At 40.9% G+C, this 18308-nt stretch overlaps 1 protein-coding gene across 4 annotated transcripts in view; it reads left to right on the top strand.

The window, feature by feature from the left end:
- Positions 1–18308, top strand: part of LOC140485653 (limbin-like) — a 188549-nt gene that overhangs the window by 149931 nt on the left and 20310 nt on the right. For all 4 annotated transcript variants that reach the window (XM_072584027.1, XM_072584028.1, XM_072584025.1 and 1 more), the window contains 2 exons: positions 4691–4899; positions 5975–6062. In XM_072584027.1, the coding sequence (XP_072440128.1) occupies positions 4691–4899; positions 5975–6062 (297 nt within the window). The remainder of the gene's footprint in view (positions 1–4690; positions 4900–5974; positions 6063–18308) is intronic.

The raw sequence follows: 18308 nt of genomic DNA, 5'->3' as shown, positions 1-18308 counted from the left end.
TATTTATAATTTATCACTTTTCCAGTATAAATTTACTAACTGTTTACTAGTAATATGCTTGGCCTTCTGACCATACTCTGAAGTAATCTGGTTTATTTTATTCAAACTGCTTAACTTTTATTTAACTTAACAAACTGCTTTCCTCAACTACAGATTTTCTAGGTCAAGGATGACAAATCTTCCAAGTTTAAGAGCAAGCAAATTATATATCAACAATAACTTGAACCTTAATGTGATAAAGTTTCCCAGAGGCACAGGTTTTAAATATAAGCTCTGAAAATGTGCACCCAAGGCAAACTCACATTCAATCCATAACCATTTAGTGCACATTGGAAGCAGGGTGTCCAGTAATTCTCACTCATGGTAAACTGCAATGAATAACATAATCAGAAATATCATACTCAAGTTTTGGGCTCAATGCACAATTTTCCATTCTGATCTCACACCGTGGAAGCTCCACTTGGTGATAACAGTGTATTCCATTAAATTCCCTGCAACTAAACCGAGAAAAGAAATAAACTGTACACCTTGTCAATAATATAACTTTATTTGAAAACTCAGTTTATTAATCAACAAAGTTGGATTCCACTCTTGAAACTTCATCTTCCATTTCCAAACCTATTCACCTCTCACATGCCACCAAATTCACCCTCTGTTTTTCTTGCATTCTCTTCTTCCAACTGTTGCTCTCAATCCTCTTTCCATCACTTAATTTTTCTACCCATCTCTTAACCTCTGGTAGTTCATTTTACACTCACTCCTTCCTTTCTCTTATTCTTTAATCCACATTCTAGTTGCCTATTCAGTGCAGAAAACTTTATGGGTGGAATCTTTCCCTAAATGGTGGGGCTATGGTGAGAAATTTGGGAGAATCACCCGATGAATCAAGCAAGGTCTTTCTTGACTTTGGGAGCAATAAATTGCACTTTCAAATAATTTCTGGACATCAACATGCGCTTCTCACTAGTGAGCAGTAAATGACCTGGGGATTAGCAATTTTTGAGAAGATTTGTAGCTCAGGTTGATGATCAGTTAGCTCACTGAGCTGGAAGGTTTGTTTTCAGACGTTTCATCACCATACTAGGTAACATCAGTGAGAGTCTGTGGTGAAGCACTAGTTGTATGTCCTGCCTCTCTATGTATAAGGCTTGGTTTCTTAAGGTGGGTGATGTCATTTCCAGTTCTTCTTTTCAAGGGAAGGTAGATATGATCTAAGTTGATGCGTTTATTGATGGAGTTCTGGTTAGAATACCTAGGGATTATTGCTCATTATCACCCTCACTGTTGCTTAATCTTGTCTCATTAATAGGCACTCTTCTATTCTACCACCTGAAACAAGGATTAGACACTAAGAATTCCTGATATGAAAGGCAGAGATTGTCTCTTGCTCCCCAGATCTCCATCTTGGATACCGGGTACCAATATCTCAATGCACCACCATGGGCAGCACCCAAATGTACCCTACACCCATGGATGTTCTCACCCAATGTGTGGCCCCCCTCTTTGCACCAACATGACACATCTCTGATTCACCTGCAGTACACCTGCCATGCTACGTTTTGGGGTGTACTGGCAGCTATCCTTGAAGGGTTGCTGCAAAGCTACTTTGCAAGAGATAGACATCCGGCTCATAGATTGGGCAAGGGTGCACACTTACTCTTACCAAACCAACATTTTCCTAGCTACCATAGGTTCCGGGGAAGGGTCACCAGATCTGAAACCATAACTCTGATTTCTCTTTACAGATGCTGCCAGACCTGCTGAGCTTTTCCAGCAATTTCTGTCTTCGCACACTTACTCTCTCAACTCGCACTCACTTTGCGCCGAACTGGATTCTCACAGCATCTCTGCCTTGGCTTGTCTTGCCTTTGGGTGGCCTTTCTCCCTCAGCCACATGTTTTAAAGGCCCACCGTTTTGCCTTGCTGTTGAGTGCAGACTCTAAACCAGACAGCTTGAGTGGGTGGACATGTTGCTGAATGGTACAGTGCTATGTTAATCTCACACTGCATGCCAAATAGTCTGCGTATGCATCAAACATATGGCTGTGCATTATTGTCGAAGGGGAATGGTGTTAAATCTCGACAAGGATAGCTGCTGCCTTTCATGACATCCTGCCACAGACAATCGAGGGGCTTGGGTTCAGTTAGACATCCAGTTAGAGCAGTCTGGGTCAGGGGATGTGTCTCACTATAACCTGGAATATGGACCACAGTCATCCCTGCAGCTCCACTGTAACCAGCCAGCAGATTTAACGGATTGTCAGTTGTAGAGATACATAAGAGATCAAGGATCTGACCAGTCATCATTCAGAGCTGACTTTCCTTGTACTTTATGGATTGGGGCACAGTTAGTCCTGGAGGATAATGCGTGGGTATCCAACAACATGGGCAACACAGTGGTTCAGTGGTTAGCACTGCTGCCTCAGCACCAGGGACCCAGGTTTGATTCCAGCCTCGGGCAACTGTCTGTGTGGAGTTTGCACAATCTCCCCGTGTCTCCATGGATTTCCTCCGGGTGCTCCGGTTTCTCACGCCATCCAAAGATGTGCAGGTTATGTGGATTGGCCATGGGAAATGTAGGGGGGGGGGGGAGTATCTGGGTGGGACTCGATGGGCTGAATGACCTGCTTTCACGCTGTAGGGATTCTGTGATTCTGTAACACCAATGTGTTAGCAAGCTGGGACACCGAAAGTTCAGGATTGGATTCAGCAACCTGGGTTGTGAAGGGTAGAAGGACAATGAAGGAGAGATTTTGATACATAAAGGGGGTGTAGCCCATAGTGCAAGAGAGACTTGGGATGCGGGGAGGTGGGGAATGGTGATGGATGGTCACTACTACCATGGCCTCAACTGGAGAGCTGTGCAAAACACTAGTGGGCATGAGCAGACTGTACTGATGGGGCCAGAGGAGTTAAAGATGATATTTGGAGTCACCGTTCATGGTAGTGGGTGGGAACAAGTGGGGCTTTAGATGAGATGTGCTGTCAAGGGAGGTTCTGGGGTGGCCTATTAGGACTAACCATTTCAACGCAATTGGGTCCAATCCTATGGCTTGTTTAAAAGCAATCTGGATCAGAATCATGAATGGAATTCTTTTCCCTGCCTAGGCACCCCTCCTTTTGCCACTGGCCACACAGTCATCGAGTCATACAACATGGAAACAGATCCTTCGGTCCAATCAGTCCATGCCATACATAATCCCAAACTAAACTAGTCCCACTTGCCTGCTCCAGGCCCATATCCCTCCAAACCTTTCTGAAACACGTATCAATCCAAATGTCTTTTAAACATTGTAATTGTACCTACATCCACGATTTTCTCAGGAAATTCATTCAACCACCGCACTGTGAAAAAAAGTTGTGCCTCATGTCTTTTAAAATCTCTCTCCTCTCACCTTAAAAATGTGTCCCCTAGTCCTGAAATCCCCCATCCCAGGGAAAAGAAATCTACCATTAACTGTATCTATACCTCTCATTATTTTTGTAAACTCCTAACAGATCGCCAGCCTATCCAGCCTTTCTTTATAACTCAACCCTTCCATTCCTGGCAACATCCTGGTAAATCTCTTCTGAACCCTCTCCAGCCTGATAATATCTTCCTTATAACTGGGTGACCAGAACTGGACACAGTATTCCAGAAGATGCCTCACCAATCTAAGCCTGAAGCCAGGCCTGACCCACAGATCCACTATGGACAGCACAGGAAAATGGATCCTGAATCGACTGCAGCTAGAATGGGAATCAAACATTGAGCTGCTGCCATCAATCTGATCCCCACCAGTTATCCAGCCAAGTGACCCAACTGCCGAATGAGGCCAAGCTGCTTACACTTAAGGTAGCCTGGAGTTATGGCTAGTGATGGTCGAAGCTCCTATTCCTTTCCAGCACAGGGGGGCTGATCAGGGGCTGACTAGGAACCTCTCCTGCTCTTACCACCTGTCCTGGTTGTACGTTGGAAATATTTACAAATTGATAGTCAACCCATTTGGCCAAGTTATGACTAGATCTCCTTTGGCTTTCGAGTCTTGGGATGGGACTTGAATCCATAGCTTCTGTCTGAGAGGTAGGGCCACTACCCCTGCACCACAAGACCTCTTGCCCTCAAGTAATTTGGCACAGCTCAGGAATCAAACTGAGGCGGCCTTAGTTTGTATGACTCAGCTATTCACTGACTGAGTCATCAATCAATTTTATGGCTTTATTCTGTTCCTGTATGTAAACACTCGATCAGAAATGTCAGGATCTCCATTCACGGAAGGGATGAGGCAAAAAGAGCAATTAACAAACATTTCAAAACTCTTGTAACTTTGGAAACTGCCTTTGCATTTTGTAGGTGTGACACTTTATCAGAATCTGAAGTTCTAATGAATGGTATTGCATAAGTTAGCAACCTTACTTCTAATTGATCTTTAATATATTTTCTATTTACCATTTTGTCTCAAATGTATAGAATTAATTTTTGTATAATCTCTTATTTTCTTAATGTTGATCTGCTTGTGTATTTTAAAGAAATAAGTCTATTGAATCTTATCCTAAAAGTTAGCCTAAAGGATTACAATCCATTGGTTGTGAGAGCTGTTTTGGGTGTCTGGCATTCCAGAACTTCCACAGAAAGTGTTTCTTCTTGACCTCACACATGTTCTTTGTCTATTGATCCAAGATTGATATATCTTGCTTTTTCCTTCTGCAGAAGCTGGAACAACTCGTCTGTTTGCATTCAGAGATGCTACAGCATGAGGTTGCTATGCAGAGTGAGCTAACAGAACAGAACAGCTGGACGTTGACAGAGAGCAGATACCCCACTGAAGATGATACTGCACAAAGCAGCAGTCAAATATTTCTCTGTCTACAGCAGGCCATGTTCAAGTATCAAGAACTGATAGACACAGAGACTCAGAGGTAACAACCCTGTGTTTTCTAGGGAGAGAATAACATTCTGAATAATTTGAAAGATTAATATTTGCAAAAAAAAGAGGCAATGGTGCAATTTCAGATACAACAACCCCATAGTATCAAGTGGTAAGGCTTAGTTCATGGTGAAGGCCCACTTCATACTTATGCTATTAGGCAGCATTTTGAACAGTGAGGGACCTTGTAAAGAGCAAGTTCCATGTTAAAGCAGGAAGATTCCCGTGATATAATCGAACAGACTGACCAGTACCTGAGGTGCTTTGAATGAATACCAATGCTATCTTGCTTTATGCTGCTACAGCTGTATCCCTGAATGGTGCTATTTCTGTACACTTAAGCCTGCATTGTTGTCCCTTCATAATTTCTATCTGCCATGGGTTCTCTGAGCAATAGGAGTCTGATTTGCACTTTTGAGGTTGCCCTATCTAGCAAGATTGATCCTTTGCCATTTCTGCTTTATCACTATCTTATCCTTATCTAACAACAACTCTCACTTATTTTTGTAAGTCCTATAAATTCTTTTATTTACAATCTAATAGACATCATACTGATAACAGCTCTCTATTACAGTGTTTAAATTCACCTCCTCTTCAGGTCCAGGTAATGTGTGACTGTTGAGGTCGCACGTTATTGAGTGATATTTGAGGTTTTCTTCTTTATAAATGAAATATATTTACATTAAAGTGTAATCTGTAAACATTTCCTGACTTTTGTAGCAAAGAACTCCATATTCCAATGCATTGTTGCTTTTGGTAACTTAAATTTTTGGCACATTTTTACACCATTGTGGTTAAGCCAGTAAGCTATGTCTGGTTATTTATTTAGCTGGAAAACTTATTTTCTGTATTCAGTTAAAACAATCTAGAAACCCATTTTTGAGTTTCCACAGTCTCTCAATGTATTACTACAGTCACTTTCCCATTGTTTCGGTTCAGGAGATGGTCTTTACCATTTTACGTGGCCCACAGCTTCACTGATTTGTGCCTTTCTGACAGGATTTGTGCTGCATAATAATAGAACATTAGAGACCAGATCAAATATTAACTTCCACACTGTTTTCCAGATTAAGAGATGAAGAGCGGAAAAGTCAGTTACTAGAAGATGTGAAGGGGCAGCTGCTGGTGAAGACCTTGCTGAGTCTCCAGGATCAGGTTATATTCTGCATCAAACCTTTGTTTCAGATTATACATTTATGTTTTCATTTTCCCATTTATATTTGCTTCCATACCAAAATATATATGCACGCTTGAATGTGACTGTTCTATTATTGCAGGTTTACTTTGATGAGAAATGGTCACTGAGAGTCACTTTGGGAGACAGTATAATGAGGCAGTAGGAATGTAACTCATGAGAAATGTGTAATGGACAGCTGAATCAATATCACTTGCTATACTCCATTGCCCAAAGTCACAATTACCAGCGTTTTCTCAAGACCTTTGTGAAGGACATAAATAAGGCTTGATCGATAATCCAAAGCTATAAAAATCTTGGAGCTTATTTTTCATCCATTTATTGGTATTAATTTTTGTGAAATTTCAGTTAGTAAATTGGTGCTGTGTTCATAAAGCACCAAGTGTGCAAGTGCAGTTTTTGCTCGCAATTTTGGACCAAATCTCTGATTACTGTGATTTGATCTTGTCTGAAGTTGCTAAATCAGCCACCTGCAGGTTCGTCACTCAAAGGCTGACATCATACGATTTTCTTACAGTCATTATGTATTGGGCTTCTGGTACCTGCAGTGAAGTAGTGTAGTCTGCTAGCTAACAGGCAGTGGTAGATTTCAGTATGTCTCAGGCTCTGAGACAGAGATGTTATGCAGCTTCACTGAACACTCCGATAGAAGAGGTGCACAGGAGGTAGTCTGTCCTATACCTGCACTGGGGTGGAAGGGGGGCAGATGCTCAACTTGCCTGACTGTCTTTTTCTCCAGTATCTAGTATTGTGCCATTTGGGTTTCATTCCCTCCTCCTGCAGAGCAAAAGGTATTTCTCACAAGATCTACCTAACCAAGTACTCCTTTCCTTTTGATGTTTCCAAATAAGTTAGAGTAGGAAAACATTTTCTCCTTTGCAGTGAACATGATGTTGAGGTGCCAGTGGTGGACTGGGGTGGACAAGGTCAGACGTCACACAACTTCTGGTTATAATCCAGCAAGTCAATTTGAAATACAAGCTTTCATCTGACGAAGGAGCAGCGCTCCGAAAGCTTGTGTTTTCAAATAAACCTGCTGGACAACTGTTATTGTGTGACTTCTGACTTTGTTGTGAAGTCTGAGGACAATTTCCAGTATAAATGTTGATAGAACTTTAGTTATTTCTCAACAAATGGCCTAGGAAGTCTGCTGATGTGTTTCAAAAGTCCTGTTCAAACTTCCAACAGCAAGTGAACAATAAAACAAATATTGTCCTTAAGTATCTTGAAAATTGAAGCAGAGGACAGTGCTGTCAGTGTTTATTCTAAAAGCAATATGCCTGAATTCGCAATTTGACCCAGAGCATGCATGTGGCTAGTATAAATATGTTTGGAGTGATGGTGTTCCACATATTTATACTTAAAAATTATTTTTAAACCACCTGTTTCGACATGTTATACCCAAATTGGGTGCAGGTAAGACTTGTGGACCTTCTAGCCAGAGGTAGGAACACTACCACTACCTTCCTTGCCCATATTTTTGTTTATTGATAACAGGGCAAGTTAGAATGGGAAATATAATTTATAGCTGTAACTAGGTTCTGCTAAGACACATGGAATTGGGGAATCAGTGTGTCTGAAAACTGCAGAAGGTTTGACTAGCAGTTATGCAATCGTGACATTTTGGGTTCTTATTTTGCTTTGAGGCTAGTCACTTCTGAGCTGCCTTTGAGGCTTTTGGGACTGTGAGATTTTCAAGATTTTACCTTTGCCACTAATGAAATAAGCAATTCTCAGGATTAATTGTCAATTCCCAACAGTCATGGCCTTTTATTTGGTATTATAATTGATGACGAGAAGAAACGTAAGAGGTTGCAGGAACAAAATGCTTTTCAAGAGTAAGCAGGTAACAGGGGTCCTGCAAAGTGCTTAGCACTGTATGAAAGAGTGTGCCAACTGCTTCAGAAAGATTTGAGATAGACTTGTAATCATAATCATCCACCCAAACAAATTTATCTGTGTGGCTTTGAGGGTCATCACTCAACTTGACAGCAAAGCATTCTCAAAATCAGGGAATCAGAGCTGTAGATCTATAGTTATGTTACAGTAAAACTGATTAAAACTGCCACAGCTATTCAGTGTCTACAGTGCTCAGAGAACCAGCTGCTCTATCTTTGGCTTTGGTTTGCTGCATTGCTTCATCACTGCATTGTTTGAAAACACACCCTCATGACATAAAAGCAGTAAAGGGGACCTTGTTTGTCACTTCTAATACTGCAACTGTTGACTTATTGACTTCTCGGGGTTTCTGAATCTCACTGTTAACTCCAAACACAGCAGTTATATTAAGTTCATTCCTGTTGGTCATTAGGTCATTTTCAACTTTACTGAAAATACTTTCATTTATATTTGCCTCCAAGCATCTCACACAACTAATTGGTTTAGAGTGCATCTCTTGAGATTTATGGCACCATGATGCATACGCTGCGTTGGACATGTCTACAATATTAACAAAATAGATGGCTAGTTAATTGGTTTTTGGTGGTCAGGGTTGCTTGATGAATATTAACCAGGGCACCAATAAATCTTCCTTGTGTAAATCTCCATAGTTTTCTAAATATTTTACAATATGTACTCTGCAATACTGTTACAGTAGAATCACACTGCTACTCTATTTCAGTGACTCATAACTATCCTTCGATACAGTACTGCCAAGTAATTTCCTTACAACATCTATGAACACACTCTCAAAACTCTAGTCCAGCACTTACCAAACTAAAAAAACACTTTTTAAGACTTGAAAATTAACAGGGTCCTAGATGCTAGCAGAACAAAAGAGCAATGAAGCAGTATAATACTGCACCATATCAGTTTGAAAATCTGTGATGAAAATCCTGAGTTGTTGAGTGACTCAGCTGCCCCCGAGTCACTGAATGGTATTCAGTCTCTATCGTCATTGAGATTGATAGATTCTTGTTGTCTCGGGGAATTAAGGGCTACGAGGAGAATGCGGGTAAGTGGAGTTGAAGTGCCCATCAGCCATGATTGAATGGTGGAGTGGACTCGATGGGCCGAATGGCCTTACTTCCACTCCTATGTCTTATGGTCTTATGGTCATTGCACTGAGAAACTCCTAGAGAAACTTATGATGTATAACGTAGATCTATAGTTATGTTACAGTAAAACTGATTAAAACTGCCACAGCTATTCAGTGTCTACAGTGCTCAGAGAACCACTCTGTGAGTTGTTAATTCCCAAATTATAAAATAGGAATTGGGATTGAACTTGATTCAATTTCTCATTCATTCCTGATGAAGGGCTTTCGCCCAAAACGTCGATTCTCCTGCTCCTCGGATCAAGCTCCTGCTTGACCTGCTGTGCTTTTCCAGCACCACTCTAATCGAGACTCAATTTCTCACTGCCTGATTCCCGGTTGCTGTGACACCAAGTGGGGGTGCCACAGTATAGGAGCAGCTGGCCTATTCATTATTTGCAAGTGATGATCTCTCAAGTAAATTTCACACAGAAAACATTAACTCTGATTTCACAGATGCTGTCAGAGCTTTTCCAGCAACTTCTGATTTTGTTGTTTCTGATTCACAGCATCTGCAGTTCTGTCAGTTTTTACGCCCTAATCACTGTCAGTTTCCACTGCAATTTCAGTCCCACCTCCATCAGTATTGTTTCTTTAAATTCAGAACGTGGTGTACATCCTGGTCAGAAAGGATGTGAGATATTGGATAAACAGTTATAACCGAACATCAAAGCTGAGGTATGTGCTGAGGGATGTTTGCTCCCAGCCAAGCATAATACTTTATCTGAAGTTAATTTGCCCATTGGGAAAGTATTGCTTTAATATTCAAGAGTTCATTTTCCTCAGCTGAATGATGGCAGGATTTCCATTAGCTCCTGCAAACCATAACCTGTCGCAGGCAGAGAGTGTTCTCTCTGCTTTATGCCATGTTATTTGAGTTGGCAGTTTGACATATGGAAGAGAGGCAGAAATGTCTCTAATCATTTTGTTCCATTTCATTGCCAAATTACTTCCAACAGTTTCATTTCCCCAGTTTGATGGTCACAAAAAAATCTCCGTTCTTTGTCAGCTGTACCCATGTCATTGGCAGCCTGACCATCGCTTGTTTTCATGGTGAGAAATATAGATTTACATCAACTAAAAGGTTTAGAGTTCCTTCTCTTGGGGAACTCAAGTGTTTCTAATTAAGTAGAAGCTGTTTATTAAACTGACTAACGTCCGTGTCAGAATTCCCCTGTGGTTAGATTGGATTAGTTTAGCCCCAAGTGTGTATTACTTTTGAACCATGTTAGTGTGCCTGATGATTGGTAGCGTTAGTTTTAGATTAGATTCCCTACAGTCTGGAAACAGGCCATTTGGCCCAACAAGTCCGCACCAACCGTCTGATGATTAATCCACCCAGACCCATTTCCCCCTACCCAATATTTATCCAGACTACTGCACCTAGCACTGTGGGCAATTTAACATGGCCAATTCACCTAACCTGCACATCTTTCGATTGTGGGAGAAAACCAGAGCACCTGGAGGAAACTCATGCAGACTCCACACAGACAGTCACCTGAGGCTGGAATCGAACCCAGGTCTCTGGTGCTGTGAGGCAGCAGTGCTAACTACTGAGCCACCATGCCACTTTTTTGTTAAAGACTAGATGAACTGGATATTTAGTGACAGCCAGACATGGGCCAGTGCCTAAAACAGAAAGTGTTGGAGAAATTTGCAGGAATGGCAGCATCTATGGAGACAGAAACAGATTTAACATTTCAAGTCTACTGTGAGTCTTCTTTAGTCCTAATGTTCCATTTTTGGTTCAGATTACTAGCATCAACAGTCTTTTGCTTTTATTATGGGCTAGTAAGGGATATGTCTTACTCACTTACTTGTGACTCAGACCATTTTGATGTTCAGGACTCAGTAGTATATTCAGATCTGAATGCCATCCAATGTAGGTGTGAATACCGTTAAGTTAGCATGAAGTAAAGTGGACTGTCATCCTTGGATCGCTAGTTCAATTCTAGCTCAAAGGAGTCTTAACTTCTTTTATTGGGGAGCTGATGACCTAGTGGTGTCACTTGTCTGGGGACATGGGTCTAACTCCTGCTATGGTAAGTGGTGGCTCAGTGGTAATGTCCCTACACATAAACTAGGAGTTCAGGGTTCAAGTTCTGTTTGCTCCAGAGGTGCTTAATAACATTTCTGAACAGATTGATTTAAAACATAGGTTAAGTAGAAAGATGCTGTTGTCCCAGGGGAACATAGGCTGCTGTCTCATCAGAGGGAGAGACAATTGTCAGTGAGTTTAAACTGAAGGTTAGTATGCCTCACATGAGGCGCAGGATTAAGAAGGTGAGGCCTCCATGGTGACCTCAGCTGGTTCAGGAATTGAACCTATGTTGTTGACGTCATGCTGCGTCACAGCCCAGCCAACTGAGCTTCATCTACCTTGCCCAAGAATGTGATTTGACCCAATCTTAACATGTTATGTTGCACCAACTGGAATCTTTTTCATTAAAATTGTTAATATAATAGACACCTGTGTCGGGTTGTTGAAAATGTTGAGTTCTGCACAATCAAAGGGAGTAAATTTGCATCTCGTCATACTGTGGTGGAGTTAACCTTGAATGAAAATGGCTATTGGATAACTTAAAATATCTTGCGAATCAGGACAGAGTTGTGTTGAGGTCAAAAATTAAAACTGCTTTGATAAGGAGGAGATAAGATATATTACAGTTTGGGAAAATGCCAACTTGGCATTTTCTGCTTTAATCTGTTTTAGATCTGGTTTAATCTGTTGAACACTAAACATTCATACATATGAATGCACCTCATTCAACAAATGAATGAGGTGCAGAAGTAGGCCATTTAGCCATCAAGTTTATTCCAGCTATCAATAAGATCCTGGCTAAATTTTGAATCCTGCACTTCCAATTACTCTCAATAACCTTGGATTCCCTTGCATAACAAAAATCCATCAACTACCATATTCAATCTCACTGCCTCCACCATCTCATGTGACAAAGTAAGTGATAGGCTAAGTGAATGGACAAAACGGTGGCTGGTGTTCAATGTAAGCAAATATGAGGTCATCTGTTTTGGACCAAAATAGGACAGCTCAGGGTTCTATCTAAATGATGTGAAGTTAAGTACATTAAATGTCCAAAAAGGTTCAGGTGAATAGATCTTTAAAAGTCATGAGCAGGTGCAGAAAATATTCAAAATAAAGACCAGCATTCAAATTGTTTTTTATACCTAGAGGACTGCAGTACGAGGATGCAGAATATATGCTACTGTCATACAAAACCCTGGTGAGACTGCATCTAGAGTACTGTGAGCAAGTTCAAACACCACACCTTATGAAGGATATGTTGGCCTTGGAGGGAAATGTAGGTTTACAAGAATGATACCAGGACTTCAGAGGAGAGATTACACAACTAATTTTCTGAAGAATTTAGAAGGTAAAAGGGTCATCTGATTAAAGTCTTCAAGATATTAATGGGAAAAAGACAGGGCTGACACAGATAAATTGTTTCCACCAATTAGGGATTCTAGCACTAATCTGAGTGATAGGGCCAGACTGCTCAGGAGAGACGTTAGGAAGCTCTTCTACACACAAAGGTTGGGAGAGGTTTGGAACTCTCTTGTACAAATGGCAGTGGATGCAGGACATGTTCTTAATTTTAAATTTGTGATATTTTTTGTTAAGCAAAGGTATTAAGGGAAGGCACGTTTAGAGAGTTAAGACACAGATCAGCCATGACCTCATTGAATGGTAGAACAGCCTTGAGTGGCAGAATAGCCTACTCCTGTTCCCATGTTAGAGAGTTACAAAGCCACAAACCTTCTCAGAGTGAACATTTCTCATTTTTGACTTAAAAAGGCAATTTCTTTGAAGTGGCACAGTGGCTCAGTGGTTAGCACTGCTGCCTCACAGCGCTAGGAACCTATGTTCGATTCCAGCCTCAGGCGACTGTCTGTGTGGAATTTGTACATTTTCTCCGCGTCTGCATAGGTTTCCTCCAGGTGCTTCAGTTTTCTCCCATAGTCCAAAGATGTGCAGGTTAGGTGAATTGGACATGCTAAATTGCCAATAATGCTCAGGAATGTGTAGGTTAGGTGTATTAGTCAGAGGTAAATATAGAGTAGTAGGAAAGGGGAATGGGTCTGGATGGGTTACTCTTCAGAGGGTCAGTGTGGACTTGTTGGGCTGAAGGGCCTGTTTTCACACTGTAGGGATCCTACAGTGCCCCTAGTTCAGGACTCACCTAAAAGTAGAAATACCATTTTCATGTCCACCTTATCAAGACCATGAAGGATCTTATCAACTTCAATCAAGTCGCTCCTTATTATTCTGAATTTTAGTGAAAACAAACCCAGTCTGTCCAGCCTTTCCTCACTGGACAACCCACTCATTCCAGGTATCAGTCTAGTAAATTTCACACTTGCCTATATTATACTCCAGGTTTTTGCCCATTCATTTAACCTATTTCTGTCAACCTGCAACCCTTCTCAAAAAACCAATGTCCCAGCATAGACCCCTGCAAGACCCCAGTCATCGCAGCCTGCCAATCAGAAAAGAGATCAGTTCATTCATACTGTTTGTTCTGCCCCAGCCAGTCTTCTCTTCATGCCAGCAAGTTACCTCCTACGCCATTTACTTCTCTTATGTTGCACCTTGTCAAATGTCTTCTGTTTGTTCACGTACAGTGGGCCAATAAGCTTCCTTTTATCCATGGTGAAAGTTATTCCTTCAAAGAACTCCAACAAATTGGTTAAACATGATTTTGCTGTCACATAAACCATGCTGACTCTTTGTAATTACCATAAATTCTTCTACGTTCCCAGCTATAACCTTTTCAATGAAGTTATGTTGAGGTTGTGCAGGACATTGGTGAGGCCTCTTCTGGAAGACTGTGTCCAGTTCTGGTCATCCAGTTATAGGAAGGATATTATAAAGCTGGAGATGGTTCAGAGAGATTTACCAGGATGTTGCCAGGTATGAAAAATTTGAGTTATAAAGGAAGGCTGGGACTTTTTTCACTGGGGTGTAGGAGGTTGAGAGGTTAATAGAAGTTTATAAAATAATGAGGGGTATAGATAGAGTTAATGGCAGTTGTCTTTTCCCTAGGATGGGGGATTATGAGACCAGGGGGCACATTTTTAAGGTGGGAGGAGAGAGATTTAAAAAAGACATGAGGGGCAAATTATTTGCACAAAAAGTGGTTTGCATGTAGAATGAACTTTCTGAGGAAGTGGTGGATGTGAATACAATTACAATGTTTAAAAGACATTTGGATAAGTACATGAGTAGGAAAGGTTTGGAGGGATATAGGTCAGAAGTAGACAGGTGGGATTAGTTTAGTTTGGGATTATGTTCATCATGGACTGGATGGACCAAAGGGTCTGTTTCCTATTTTCTCCCTCCTCTCTTGATTAGAGGCGTTATATTTGCTACTTTCCAGTCTGATGGAAACTTTCCAGAATGTTATGTCAATCAAACAAGTCCAATAAATGCTGTAAATTTCCTTCCATGAGTGACTAAAAATCACCAGGTTATCAATGTATACCACATCGTTGGATAATCCAGCAATGACCTTATTGGTCAGTCTCTGAAATGTAGGTAGAGCGTTTTTCATAATAAATGACATGTCTTTGAACTGATATAGTCCATTTGGCGTTATGAAAGCCGAAATTGCCTTTGCTGTCTCTGACAGAGGTACTTGCCAGTAACCTCTGAGCAAATCCAACTTAGAAATGTAAGTTGCTTGTCCTACTTTCTCGACACAGTCCTCCAACCATAGAATTGGATATGCATCAGTCTTTGAAACGGCGTTGAGTTTGCAATAGTCCACACACAACTGTTGGTACCATCTGGCTTTGGCACCATGACTATGGGTGAGCTCCAGTCACTGTAACTCACTTTGATTATGCCATCTTGGAGCATGTGCTCTATCTCTTTCTGATCCTGTGCCAATTTTAGAGGGTTATGCCTATAAGGATTTTGCTTAATCGGAACAGCATCTCCTATATCTACATCATGCCTAATTAAGTTAGTACTTCCCAGTTTATTTCGCATATCTCCCCATGTGATAACACTTTTTCAGGCCATTTTGATTTTCTTGTGGAAGGTAACTCAATAATTTATCCCAATTTTTAACAACTTCCTTATTGTTCAATTTGATTTGAGGAATGTCCAATTCAGAATCCTCTGAACTTGGTTCTTCCTTCTGTGCTGTAATCATTAACAATTTCTCCTCTTGCTTTCCTTTCCTATGAAAATACATTTTGAGCATATTCACATGGCACACTGTGTGAGATTTCTTCCTGTCTGGAGTCCCTATCAAGAAGTTCACCTCACTCAATTTCTTCTCCGTTTGATAAGGTCCACTAAACCTGGCTTTTAAAGGCTCACCTATTACTGGAAAGTTAAAAATCACACAACACCAGGTTATAGTCCAACAGGTTTAATTGGAAGCACTAGTTTTCGGAGCGTCGCTCCTTCATCAGGTGGTAGTGGAAGGCTCAATCCTAACACGGAATTTATAGCAAAAATTTACGGTGTGATGTAACTGAAATCATACATTGAAAAATTGATTGTCTGTTAAGCCTTTCATCTGTTAGAACACCATGATAGTTTCCCTTCTTTCATGTGTAAATCACAAAACCTTTTTTTAAAAAGTTGCATTCTCAGGTTAGCTGTTAACAATGGTGATAGCTAGACAATATGTTGAAGGCGTTAGCCCCTGTGTTTCTGTCTATGCCATGATGTTTAGATTGAATCTAATCTAAAAAGTGAGATAACGGAGTGGTCCAGGACATTCGACTTCGGACCTTCGGGTGATCATCCTCCAAGGCGGACTTCGGGACAGGCAGCAGTGAAAAGTGGCCGAGCAGAGGCTGATAGCTAAGTTCGGTACCCATGGGGAGGGCCTCAACTGGGACCTTGGGTTCATGTCACATTACAGGTGACCACCATTGCCCTATACACACACACAGATACTCCTACACACACTCTCTCACACACACAGGCACTCCTATGCACAGATACACACGGACACACATAAACACAGACGCACACACAGACCCCCACACACACCCTTACAGATACACACACTTCCACATTCACACATGCGCCCCCCTCACAGACTTAAGACACTCTGCACTCACTACACACACACACACACACACACACACACACACACACACACACAGACAAAGACCCACATATACACATATATTTTGTGGGGTGAATTTGTACTTGCAGGGTTACATTGTACTTTGCTCAAAAACTGCATGCATTTATGTAGAACTGTGAGCTCAAAAAATGCATGAATTAATATAAAACTCCGTTATCTCACTTTTTAGATTAGATTCAATCTAAACATCATGGCATAGACAGAGAACACGGGAGCTAACACCTTCAACATATTATGTAAAAACAATGACTGCAGATGCTGGAAACCAGATTCTGGATTAGTGGTGCTGGAAGAGCACAGCAGTTCAGGCAGCATCCAAGTAGCTTCGAAATCAACGTTTCGGGCAAAAGCCCTTCATCAGGAATAAAATTTCTAAGCTACTTGGATGCTGCCTGAACTGCTGTGCTCTTCCATTGTTAACAGCTAACCTGAGAATGCAACTTTTTAAAAAAAGGTTTTGTGATTTACACATGAAAGAAATGAAACTATCATGGTAGTCTAACAGACAATCAATTTTTCAATGTATAATTTCAGTTACATCACACCGTAAATTTTTGCTATAAATTCTGTGTGTTAGGATTGAGCCCTCCACTACCACCTGATGAAGGAGCAACGCTCTGAAAGCTAGTGTGCTTCCAATTAAACCTGTTGGACGATAACCTGGTGTTGTGTGATTTTTAACTTTGTCCACCCCAGTCCAACACCGGCATCTCTAAATCACTGTTACTGGAAGTAACACAATATCTTATCTCCTGTTGCAAAATTGTGAATTTGTGATTTATTATCCACTTCTTGTTTCATTGTATGGTATGATACTTTTAAATGCTGTCGAGCCGACTCTCTAGCTCTATTTAATCGTTCTCTAAAATTCGACACATAGTCCAAAAGAGTGGTCTCTGAATTCTAACTTATTAATTTCTCCTTAATCAGTTTTAACAGTCCTCTTACTTCATGCCCACAAAATAATTAAAATGGACTGAATTTGATCAATTCATTTGGTGCATCTCTGATCGCAAAAAGTGCAAATGGAACTCCCTTATCCCAATCATCTGGATAATCCTGACCAGAAACTCAACATGGTTTTCAGTGATGCCATCTCTCTAGCACTCCCTGTGATTCTGGATGGTACGCGGTAGATTTGATTTGCTTTATTCCCAAGTTATCCATAACCTCCTTGAATAGTTTGGACGTAAAGTTTGATCCTTGATTTGACTGGAACTCTATTGGCAGTCCGTATTTAGTAAAGAATTTAAGTAATTCTTCTACAACCCTTTTTGCTGTGATGTTGCATAATGGGATTGCCTCTGGAAATCTAGTCAACACATCCATTATTGTTATTAAATACTTATTCTGACTTTTTGTTTGAGGTAAGGGACCTATACAATCAATCAAGACTCTTGTGAAAGGTTCCTGAAATGCTCGAATGGGTATTAAAGGTGCAGGTTTTATTAGCTGACATGTATGACATGTCTGGCAAACTTCATTACATTTTTATGTAGTCCAGGCCAGTAGAAATGTCTTTGTATTTTAACCTGTGTTTTCCTCACCTCTAAATGACCTCCAAGTGGTAGCCCTTGTGCCACTCGCAGCGCCTCCTTTCTTTACCCTACTGGCAAAACAGTTAGATGAATCTCTGCCCATTTTTCATCTGCTTGACTGTGTAATGGTCTCCATTTCCTCATTAAGACATCATTTGTTAAGTTATAACACACAGAAATGCATTCACTTCCTTTGTAAATGTTTTTTGATATAACTGTTTTAACTCTTCATCTTTCTGCTGTAATTCAACCAGTTTAGCAGAGCTAAAAGTACTTGCATGTTGACTTATTTGCTCCTTCTCTGTTCCACTTACCTGATCAAAGAAAGTTTCAGACAAAACTACGTCAGCTTCCTTATCTGTGCCTTTTGATCTCTCCTGCTTCAGCTTTTGCCTCTCTGATCTTGTGATCACACAATCAGGGAAAATTCCTGGATAACCATTCTCTAGGTCTTCAGTTGCCTGTGGCTCCACTGGCTTTTCAACTAGAGTAGGCAGCACGCTG

Source organism: Chiloscyllium punctatum, chromosome 14, assembly GCF_047496795.1.
Source record: "Chiloscyllium punctatum isolate Juve2018m chromosome 14, sChiPun1.3, whole genome shotgun sequence".
In the NCBI taxonomy this organism is placed as follows: Eukaryota; Metazoa; Chordata; class Chondrichthyes; order Orectolobiformes; family Hemiscylliidae; genus Chiloscyllium; species Chiloscyllium punctatum.
The sequence above is the reverse complement of the archived record's forward strand: the minus strand, read 5'-3'. Positions and strand labels throughout refer to the sequence as shown.